Below are 11,543 nucleotides of genomic sequence, written 5' to 3'. Positions count from 1 at the left end.
CTCAAAAAAAAAAAAACAAAAACAAAAAAAAATAAAATAAAAATAAAAATAAAAATAAAAATAAAAATAAAAAATAAAATACTAGTGCACACCTGTAGTCTCAGCTACTCAGGAGGCTGACGAGGGAGGATCCATTGAGCCCGGGGGTGAGGCTGCAGTGAGCTGTGATCATGCCATTGCACTCCAACCTGGGCAACAGAACAAGACCCTGTCTCAAAAAAAAGCTGGGGGTGGCGGGGAGGGGAGCACAGCATGAGCTCTAGCACATAGATATTAGCAATTGTCATCTCCAGATTCATTTTTATGCGTTTGTCATTTTTATTCCCATCTGCCTTCCCACTAAAGGGTAAGCTGGAAATGGTGAGCACTGACCTATTGCATTTCTCACCATATCCGCGTGCCCAGGAGGGTGCCTGGCCCATGGCTGATGGCAGTCAGCTGATGCTTAGCTTGTTAAACAATGAAATGAGCTCTCCCACCCACCTGTTACCCTCCCCATTAGTGCATCCCACAAACCCCGACTCTCATCCTCAGAGAACTTCAGTTCCCAAGCCCAGTGCTGGAGCCCCGCCTCCCCTTGGAACTGTTACTAGAGCAGAGAAAAAGCCAAGGCCTCCCACCTGCCTCCCAGTGACTCCTGCTTATTCCCTCCTCCTCTTCTCTTAGCCCTTCTTTTTCTCTAAGCTCTGCCTTCTTACCCCCTACAAGTGTCAACACCTGCTCATTTCCCAAAGCCATCCAGGGAATGACTCCTGATAAGCATCTTTTAATAAACTCTGGAGCTGGATCTGTCATCCAGAAGCTATATTCTCCCTCTCCCCAGCCCCCCTACCACCTCCCACTTCCTGGGCTGGCCCACTAGTGCCTCTGGTCTGGCCAGGTGGGACCCACAGGCTCCACAGGGCCTTTGGACTCAGGCTTGCTGGAAATGGCCAAAAGGCGGCCCAGGCTGTTTCTGAAGCTGGCCCTCCTATCCGCCTGCTTGTCTCAGCAGCCGGGGCCAGTTCTGCCCGTGCCACCCAGCCTGATGCTGGCCAGTTCACTTCCCTCCATCCCTGAGGCAGGTTTCCCAGGCGTTACCAAGGAGACCACTTGCATCCTGCCCAGGGTTGCCAAAGCAACCGGCTCAGCGTGAAGCAGCCCCTCAGCTCTAGCCCCTGGGTGTGCAGGTCCAGGAACGAGACAGGCACAAACTAACAGGAAACAGGCAGCCCTAGCATGCCCTGGGCAGTGCCTAGCTCCCACCCACCTTCCTACCCTCACTCTTCTTCCTTCTCTTACCGCTTTTGCTCATCCTGCCTCCATCTTGGGCTCTGTGATTTAGAACCAATGCCTGTGCCTCCTTGTGCACACCTTGGAAGCGAGCACATGCCATCTGCTATGGACTGAATTTTACCCGCCCCTCAATATTCATATATTGAAACCCTAATATGCAATATGACTATATTTGGAGATAGGGCCTTTAGGAGGTAATTAAGGTTAAATAAGGTCAGAGGGGTGAGGTCCTGATCTGATAGGATTAGTGGCTTTATAATAAGAGGAAGAGAGAAAGATCACTCTCGTTCCATACGCACACGCCAAGAACAGGCCATGTGAGGTCACAGCAAGAAGGAGCCACCTGAAAGCCAGGAAGAGGGCCCTCAATGGAACCTAACCGTGCTGGCACCTCGATCTCAGACTTCCGGCCTCCAGGACTCTAAGACAATGCATTTCCATTGCTTAAGCCATCCAGTCTGTAGTATTTTGTTATGGCAGAACAAGCGGACTAAGACACCATCCCAGAGGGCCCAGGAAAAGAGTCCTAATGTGGAGAAATTCTCCCCCAAGATCAGTTTCCTCCCTGATCACCTTCGGTGTCCTGGGTAGAAATCCCAGCCCTGCTCTTTCCTAGCTCAGTGTTTCTGGGCAGCACTCTTCACATCCTTTAGTCTCGGCTTTCTCATGTATAAAATGGGAACAATAAGAGCCTGGCACAGTGGTGTGCACCTGCAGTCCCAGGAGGCTGAAACAGAAGGATCGCTTGAGCCCAGGAGTTCGAATCTAGCCTGGGTAACATAGAGAGACTCTATCGCTACAATAAATAAATAATGGCCAGGCGTGGTGGCTCATACCTGTAATCCCAGCACTTTGGGAGGCCGAGACGGGCGGATCTCCTGAGGTCAGGAGTTTGAGACCAGCCTGGCCAACATGGTGAAACCCTGTCTCTACTAACAATACAAAAATTAGCTGGACTTTGGTGGCCGGTGCCTGTAATTCCAGCTACTCAGGAGGCTGGGGCAGGAGAATCACTTGAACCTGGGAGGCAGAGGTTGCAGTGAGTCGAGATCGTGCCATTGCACTCCAGCCTGGGTGACAAGAGCAAAACTCCATCTCAAAATAATAATAATAATAAATAATAAAATGGGAATAATACTTACCTCTCCTTTTGGGGAGATTAAATGAATTTATTTACATTAATACTCCTAGCATCAGAACTTGGGCTTCTTAAAAATCCTTTCATTGCTGGTTTTTTCTTTTTTCTGCCTGTGAGCAATAGTCCTACTGCCCATAGCTGTGGGTTGGGAATGCTTCCAGACTTGCCCATGGGAACCCCAGATGAGCACGTCAGCTTGGCCTAGGACAGAAGACTGACAGCCTCTGTGAACCTCTCAGCAGCTCCAGATGCCTCATCCCCTCCTCTCCCCAGCCTGCCTTCCACCGCCGTTGGTGTTGTTGAAATAAAATCACTACATGCATCTTGCTCAAAAGCCGTCCATGGCTCTCAATGCCTACAGGATAAAATCTAACTTCCTTGTCCTAATATCATAGGCCTTCCAAGATATGACCCCAGCCTACCTTCAAAGATTGACCTGTTAACGTCCCCACTGGGGACCCCACATCCAAGCAAGAGGACTGCTCACCATCTCTGAACACACCCTGTGTTTCTCTGCCTCTGTGCCTTTGCTGCCAGCCCTTCTAGCTCCCCTCCAAATCTCCCCCATCCAACTCTGGGCTCTCCTCCTCTGAGAAGCCTAGTCCCACCTCCTCCAACCTTGCCAGAGTAGGACTGTTCTGAGGTCCCAGAGTCACAACAGTTCTCAGATCTTGAGGATCTTGTTAAACACGCAGGTTTGAGGGCCCCATCCCCAATGTATTCTGAGTCAGCGGGTCTGAGCTGGGGGCTGGGAACCTGCAGGGTAGACACGCTTCCAGCTAACGCTGATGCAGGCAGTAGAAAAACCTCACTCTGAGAAACACTGGCCCCAAAGAACTGTAAGCTTCCTCCAAAGTGTCTGATGGATCTACTGTCTAAAACCCTGAAGAAAGTGTAAGGGGAGGAGGCTGGGAATTCCAGACTAGCACAGCCCTCCTGATCCTCTGGTTAGCCAAGGGAGAAAGCATCAAGAACCCCATGGTGTGCCCTTTCCCAGCCCTGGGGCTCTGTCCAGAGACTCAAAAATTACTCCCCCATCTCTCTCCCACAATGAAAGATAGAGCCCACCCAAGACTAAATGCTACAGGGGCAGGATAATGCAGCAATCACAGTAATAAACTCTCAAGTCTGAGAGCCCTGGCTTTGAATCCCAGCCCCATCAGCTTCTGTGTGGACTGGGATAAGTTATTTAACCCCTCTGAGCCTCTTTTCCCCCATCGGTAAAACAGTGACAATGCTACCTCCTTCCATAGGTTGTTGGGAGGGTATTAATGGAAATAATCCACATGTAAGAACTTGGTACACAGTAACCACCCAGTGCATGGTAGCTATTGTAAATATTATCACGATAATTAACATAACAGGGTTCAAAGGTAAAACTGAACTGAAAACCAACAGGGCATGCAGGATGGGTGCTCTGGGTTCAACATGGGGCTGACGCAGCCAGTCACTCTGAGGAGGCCACCAGGCACCCCCCCAGATCCGTCTGCTGCATTCCCCGGGGGCGGAGAGCTGGATGAGCTCACCTAATCTGCAAGCGTCGTGACAACCAAGGAAGGAGCCCAGACAAGAGCTGAGGGAAGATCTGTGGGTTGACCAAAGAATGGAGACCTTGAATATCCCATTATGGTAACTGAAGCAGGGAAGGGTATGATGAAGATAGTACTTTGGGAGAATCACTCCGGCAGCATCAAAGGAGGGACCAGAGGCAGAGAAGCCAATTAGGATGGCAGCTGTGGCAATATCTGAGATGAGGACCCAGATCAGGGAAGTAGCTGTGAGAATGTGAGTGCAGAAAAATGGCTAGGGGCCGAGCACAGTGGCCCCAGCACTTTGGGAGGCCAAGGCAGGAGGTCTGCTTGAGCCCAGGAGTTCCAGACCATCCTGGGCAACATGGCAAGATGCCATCTCTTAAAAAAAACCTACAGAAATAAACCAGGACTGGTGGTGTGTGCCTGCGGTCCCAGCTACTTGGGAGACTGAGGCAGGAGTATCACTTGAGCCCAGGAAGTTGAGGCTTCAATGAGCCAAGATCACACCACTGCACTCTAGCCAAAATAAAAGAAAAGAAGGAAGGGAAGGAGGAAGGGAGGGAAGGCAGGCAGGCAGGCAGGAAGGGAGGGAGGGAAGGAGGGAGGAAGGAAGGAAGGAAGAAGGGAGGGAGGGAGGAAGGGAATGAAGGAAGAAAGGAAGGAAGAAAGGGAGGGAGGGAGGGAAGGAGAGAGGGAGAGAGGAAAAGAAAAACAGCTAAGACCTTGTGCACGGATAAGCCTTCCCCCGCCTCTGCTCTCATCCCCAAAGAGTAGTGAAGAAATTCAGGGTCTACAGACAAGTTCTCATGACTCACTCTGGCCCACCACAAGAATCAAGATCCTTAGTCAACCTTCACAGCTCCTCCTTCAGCCCCCCAGGAGCCTCAGCCGTCATAGAAAAGAGAGTGAAAACAACAGGTGTCTCGCTGGTGTCACACCCAGCCAGACATGGAAGGGGACGGCCTTCCTACAGCTGTCACAACCAGTGACTTTGTGAAGTATCCAATTCAAGAAGCACCACCTTTTGAAAGATGGGAGGTGTACGTTTAGGTGTATACCCAGAAGAACCCAAAACAGGTGTTCAAACAAAGACTTAGACACAGATGTTCATAGCAGCATTATTCATGAAAACCAAAATGTAGAAACAACCTAAAGTCTTCCAACTGATGAATGGATAAGTGAAATGTGGCATATTCTTACAATAGAATATTATTCAACCACAAAAGGAAAAAAGGTGCACGCTACAACATGGATGAACCTTGAAAAGATTATGCTAAGTAAACGAAGCTTGACACAAAAGGACAAATATTGTATCCTTCCATGTATATGAAATGCCTGGAATAGGCAAGTCCATAGAGACACAGAGTAGATTCGTGGTTGCCAGGGATTCAGGCGAGAGGGTAATAGGAGTGACTGCTTAATGGGCATGGAGTTTCCTTTTGAAATGATAAAAATATTCCAGAATTAGGTAGAGGCAGTGGTTGTACAGTATTGTAAATGTACTAAATGCCACTGAATTATACATTTTAAAATGACAAATTTCAGGTTATGTAAATTTTACAATAAAAAAAATGGGAGGTAGCCCATCCAGTCTCCATCTATGGGTAACCACTGGGGCTGAATAGCCCTCCATGGGCTTTCCTAGGATGCCTGTCCCTCACCACTTAGCACTCAGCAGGCAGGCACTCAGAAAGACCTGGGCAAGGAGGAAAATCTTTATTCTTTGTATTTTTCTCCACGAGGCATGAACCTCCTGTGCACGCTACCCCAGTTACTCTGTGCCCCTCACTGAAAATATATACATAACTTCCATATACATATACTTTCTATTACATGTAATATATACATATACGCTCGAGCCCCTCCAAGCCTTTACTGTCTGTGCCTTTCCTCCTTCTCCCACACCCTAGGACTCTGCTGCATCCCTTGCTGTCTATCCAGTTCCTGCAGTTCCCTCCATGTCCAGCTCAGATCCTCCCCGATGCCCCTTCTCTGATCTCTGCCCACACATCTGGGTTTCGACAGTCCAACCAAGCAAACACTTGATTCCATTCACTCCCTCATTCATGCCTTTCAAGTAGATCTCCAGCCTGGGAAAGGCCAGGGGTGTCTTACCTCTGAGCTGGGCACATAGGAGCTCCTCAGGCACTGCCTGTCGGTGCTAAGCCCAGAGCTACACCGTGGACCTCTCCCCTGAACACTCCTAGACCAACGCTGTTCAGAACCCAGTGGGAACCACCAGCAGCACAGTGGGGTCAGCGTGTTCCCAGGAAGAAGACCAAAGTCTACCACCCGAGAGGCGATGGTGAGGTCCCATGTCATGTCAGTCTGACAGCCAGACCTATCTTATCTCTGATCAGTCCCAGGATCCCTATTATACCAGGTCCCTTCCAGTTGTTTTAATTAAAATGGTGAGGAATCAAGAGATTGCAATTATGTAAGGAGAGAAAAAAAATCAAGACAGTCACTCCACCCCTACTCCCAGCAAATTTCTGGATGAGCACTGATAAGAATTAGAGATGAATTCTGGCTGAATACAGACGCCATCCCAGCAGAACTCTGGGTAGGCAGTTAACATCACAGCCTATCAGGTCAACGCCAACACAATTAGAATGGACTTCTGGCTGACCACTGATACATCAGAGAAGACTCGTAGGTCGATGCTGACACATTTAGAAGGGAATTGGGAATAAACACTAAACAATTACAGAATAAAGGTGATGGCTCTATTAGAGTAGAAAGATGGGAAGCAGTCCCTAGAAGTCAAGCTGAGAAGGAGGATCAGTGGACCCTGGGTGAAGGACAGAGCCAACAACGGGTGGCCTTCATGGGCACACTCTGTCCTTCATTTCAGGCTTAGTAGGAGTGGGATCAAAATTCCCATGGTCACCTAGAGTAGGTGTGTGGATGGGGGCCCCACTCCTGCCTTCTGCTGAAGACCCTAGCCACAGAGACCTCAGATCCCCACAATTCCAAATTTTAGATTAAAAAGATGCAATTAGTGGGGAGCTCTCTGTGTTTCCATAGAGACAAGGATGGAGCAAGGCCTTCTCAGGAAGACAGTCTGTGACTATTAAGGGCCAAGTCAACCCTCTGGCCCCCAGCTAACCCCTGCCCCCTGAAGGACAGGGCCCAGTTTTCCCACTTTAATTTGGGCAATTATTCTTTTGCCTCATTATTCTCACTTGCAGAGAAGGTTGAGCTGAACGATATTCATAGGTTCATTAGGAATCTGTTTCCAATGCTCAGAAACAGTCTTCATACTTGCTAACACTGAAAGCTTCTTTCTGATTACAAAAATAATATTGCTTATTATAGAAATTTTAGAAAAAAGCAAAATATAAAAAAGAAAAAAACAATCCCATACGATCACATATCCAGAGGAAATCATTGTTAACCTTTTGGAAACTTTACAAGCATTTTTGCTTGTTTTGTTTTCGTTGGGATTTTTTGCATTCATATCACTTTTTAAACAAAATTGGGATCATACAGTCTTCGCAACTTTGTATTCTGTCATCATACTGTGAGCATTTTCCAAAGTCATCAAATATTCTTCACAAATATAATTTTAACGACTGCATAGTACTCTACCAAGAGTACATACCACGATTACTGAGCATTTAGGTTATCCACCTAGTATAAATAGCACTGCCATGAACATCCTAGCCTAGTGCCATAAGTATATATGCCTGCATCTCTACTTCCTTAGGATCAATTCCTCTCAGTAAAATTACAAGGTCAACAAATTGATTTTTTTTTCCTTTTTTTGCGAGACAGAGTCTCGCTCTGTTGCCCAGGCTGGAGTGCAGTGGCATGATCTCAGCTCACTGCAACCTCCATCTCCCAGATTCAAGGGATTCTCCTGCCTCTGCCTCCCGAGTAGCTGGGATCATAGACACGCACCACCATGCCCGGCTAATTTTTGTACGTTTAGTAGAGACCGGGTTTTGCCGCATTGGCCAGGCTGGTCTGGAACTCCTGACCTCAAGTGATCCACCTGCCTTGGCCTCCCAAAGTACTGGGATTACAGGCGTGAGCCACCGCACCCGGCCAACAAATTGATACTTTTAGAGCATCTTGACATACATTGCCATATTAATTTCCAGAAAGACCCAACAAACCCATTGATTTTCCTGAGCCAAGTGAGAGCTGAAGTTTCGAAAGAGCTGGAGTATTAGAATGCAGGACAGTGGTCCCGTCTCTCCTTCTCTTCCCTGGTCTTAAAAGTTAACTGTTCAGCAAAAGAAGGGACAGAATTCCAAGTCAAAAGGTACGGGTCTACAGCCTAGCACCTAGTGCCGAGGTCTGACTGGCTTTGGGAACCTGAAGCCAGCCTTGGTTCTCCTCATCTGTAAAATGGGTATAGTGTGATTAGGTCTGCTCTGCTGACTACCCCAAGCAGTGTCCACGCTCGCTGAAAACGTGTTTGAGAAAGTTCGATGCCTTGTGTTAAAGGGCACTATTGTTATCCTTCCTGAAGGAATTCAGTAGGTCTGAGGGCCCAGGAGGACCCAGCAGTGTCTTCCAGAGGTCAGAAACAGCATTGGAAGCGCCAAGACAGGAATGGCAGGCTCGGAACGGGGAGACTGGGCCTAGGGCCACCCTGAGGGTGCTGAGTGGATCTGGGCCGACGGAGAGCAAAGACATTTCTGGTAAATGTCCCTCTGTTTCAAGGCTGCCAGCCCCTCTTTTCTAGGGCTCTGACTGGATATCTGGTCTTTGGGAAAACGAGAAATCAAACTAATTCAAAGGATGCGAAAAGCCAACGGCTACAAAGGACCCCAGGAACCAGCAGCTCTGAGCCTTTATTCCAGTCTGCTGTAAGCCTGTCCTGAATTTTTAAAACTCTCCCATTGGAAATGCAACTAGTGCTCCCAGCCTGGTCTCTCCAGCCCTAGGGCCGATGAAAAGGAGACCGACCGAGGTGCCTCCCTGAAGACGGACGACCCAAGCTTCCCTCCTCACTCCCCACTCCGCTATCGACCTGGCAAACGTCCTTTCCCACTTCTTCAGGCTCGCCTAACACCATGGCCTAAGGGGACTCCACTGACGTTCCCAGTGCCAGCAGACAGAACTGCGCAGACCCCGCGGGACGCCATCCACCATCACCATCATCGCCGGCTGCCCTCCACCCCCAGCCCTCTCCACAGGCAGAGGTGCATCTCCGGCCTCCAGACCCGCACAACAGGTGGCGTCTGCCCGTCCTCCCCAACCACACCTCCCTGGCCCTCCACCTGCGCCCCAGTCCTCCAGCTGCGCCCGGCCGGGGAGCCTACCTTTGAGGTTCTGGGGGTGGCCCCGCGGCGCGCGGCTCGGGTTTCCTCGGGGCAGCGAGGGGATACTGGAGAAGTTGTTACCCATGGCATCCGGCCCCAGGGGGTTCGGCGCTCGCTGGTGGGGGCGAGGCCGGGCAGGAGCGGAGGTGCGGTGTGCGAGTGTGCGCGCGCGGGTGCGCGCCGCCGGGGGAGGGCCCTGCTGGGGCTGCGGCCGGGGGCGGGCGGACCTCTTCTCTGCTTCCTTTCTCGGGACTTCGCGGTCCTTGGCGGGTCCCGCCCGCCGCGGGTGTCCTGGCGCGAGCGGGGCTACCTGCCTCCCATGCCCCGTGGCGGAAGCGGGGGCCACAAGCAGGGCCCTGGGCCGGGGCCGGGGCCGCCCGGGGCTCCCCGCTTGCTCCCCGGGACGCTCGGGTTCCGGCTGGGGGTGGGCGGCGCGGCGGCTCCGGCGCGCTCCCCCCGGGCCATAGAGTCAGGGCCCCCGGCGTGGGCGTTCGGCGGCTCCGAGGCAGGCTCGGTCACCGCCCCGCGGGGACGGCCGCGGCGGCGATGTGCTTGGCTCCCTCCCGCCCGCGGGTCTGCATGGAGCGGGGCTCGGCGGAGCGCGGGGCGTGCTGGGCGCTCCCGACGCGGCTGGTGTCCCCCGACCGCCGCGGTCCCGCCCGCGCCGGGTCCCTCCTGCGACCGCCGCCCCCGCCCCCCGCCCCGGCAGTCGCCAGGATTCCCTCGCTCCGGTTGTTATGGTGACAGCTGCGCCGGTGAATGAGCGTCTTAGTGACACGCGCGCGCCCGCTAGGCCAGATGTGACCCCGGGGCGCGCCGCGTTCCCGCAGCCGCAAGCTCTCGGCGGCGCGGGTCCGGGTAAGACATCAGGCGAGGATGGTGGCCTCCGGGGCTGGCCTTATTCCCAGCACGGAACCATGGAACTTGCACTTGAAAACAAGGGGAGCAGGGCCGCGAGAACGCCGAGCTCCCCGGATGCGGGTGCGGGCGAGCCAGCGCTCATGTTCGGTTTCCCTAGCTCCAGGTACCGGGCCTGGCGCAGAGTGGAGAGCCCAGGGAAACATGTAAATGGACGAGCGGATGCTTGGATAAAGTAATTAAGATTAGGACCCTGGCACTTGACCCTCCGTTCTCAGCCAGGGTAGCGGCGCCAGGGCAAGGGTTCAGAGCCGGAACCCCGAGCAGTCTCACTGATGCATAGGTGCCACTGAGGGCCTTTAAATGCCCACGAACCAGACCCACAAGCCTGGAGCTCTGGCCAAGCTGAGGGAACAGATCTCCGGGACAGCATCAGAAGACCACCAGCTCTGAACTGAGTGGTTCTGTTAGCTGTAACAAGGTGGGAGAGAGGAGCCTATGCAACCTATGGCAGTCAAAGAAGGCTTCCTGGAGGAAGGGGGTTTCAGCAAGTGCCCTATTCATGTGGCTATTGCCTTCCTGTAGATCAGCACTGCACCAAGAAGCCTGCAGGAAGCGAAACGGAAGCCATTCTTCTCCCACCTGGACCTGGGGCATCTCTCCTGGTCTATCAGGGATGGAAGACGTTCCAAGGTTCCCCCCAGGGAATCAGCCTTCCTGCTCCTCTGAGTCATCTCTAGCTCCCTGATCTGGCTTCAGCAACTCTGATCCAGAGTCCAGTGAAGACGTGGGTGGGCAGGGGGACATCTCGTGTATCCTTTTCTATAATAGAAGGTTCTTCCCCCAAGTCTCCATTTGGCGGCTCCTCATTATCTAGGCACAAGTCGAGTCCTGACATTCCCTGACTGTCCCAACTAAAGGACCCCTCCACTCTCAGTCACTTTCCACGATATTCCATTTTATTTTCTTCGTAGCTTTTATATGTAATTTGCTTACGAGTAGCCTTTCGTCGTTTATCTTCTGCCTCCCTGCTAGAACATAAGCTCTGTGAGGGGAGAGCACAGGTCAGTCATGTTCACCAGAGTGTCCTTACCCCCTGGGGGAGTGCCTGGCATGTGACAGATTCTCAGAAAATAATTGTGGAATGCATGCTTCCCACTGCGGGCCAGGAGACTCCACTGAGATCCTTGGGAGCAGAGCCTCCTGAACCACCCTTTATTTTCCTCTCCTGCTCTCCTCGCTCCATCCCCATTCCAGGCATCACACCCTTAAATGTCTGGGACTCCAGGCAAGCTAGAAATATCTGTGACAGCCGCTCTCTCTCTGGAATCTGAAGGGAAAGACAGCTCCGACCCCGGCCTCCAGCCTCCCAGATGCCCAGGATCACGTGTGCAGGCAGCTGCAGATGGCCACAGCAGGTCAGAGATGGCTGTCTTATTTATGGGCAGTATCTTCCCAAGGCTC

The 11,543-nt window shown here is 51.9% G+C and overlaps 1 protein-coding gene across 1 annotated transcript in view; it reads right to left on the bottom strand.

The window, feature by feature from the left end:
• The window catches only part of NEURL1 (neuralized E3 ubiquitin protein ligase 1), a 98,960-nt gene extending 89,244 nt beyond the window's left edge, over positions 1–9,716 (bottom strand). The window contains exon 1 of the mRNA XM_025395731.1: positions 9,222–9,716. Coding sequence (XP_025251516.1) covers positions 9,222–9,306 — 85 coding nt within the window. The 5' untranslated portion in view covers positions 9,307–9,716. The remainder of the gene's footprint in view (positions 1–9,221) is intronic.
• Positions 9,717–11,543: the final 1,827 nt, after the last annotated feature.

This window comes from Theropithecus gelada, chromosome 9 (assembly GCF_003255815.1).
Source record: "Theropithecus gelada isolate Dixy chromosome 9, Tgel_1.0, whole genome shotgun sequence".
Taxonomy (NCBI): Eukaryota; Metazoa; Chordata; class Mammalia; order Primates; family Cercopithecidae; genus Theropithecus; species Theropithecus gelada.
This window is presented reverse-complemented; position numbering and strand designations above follow the sequence as displayed.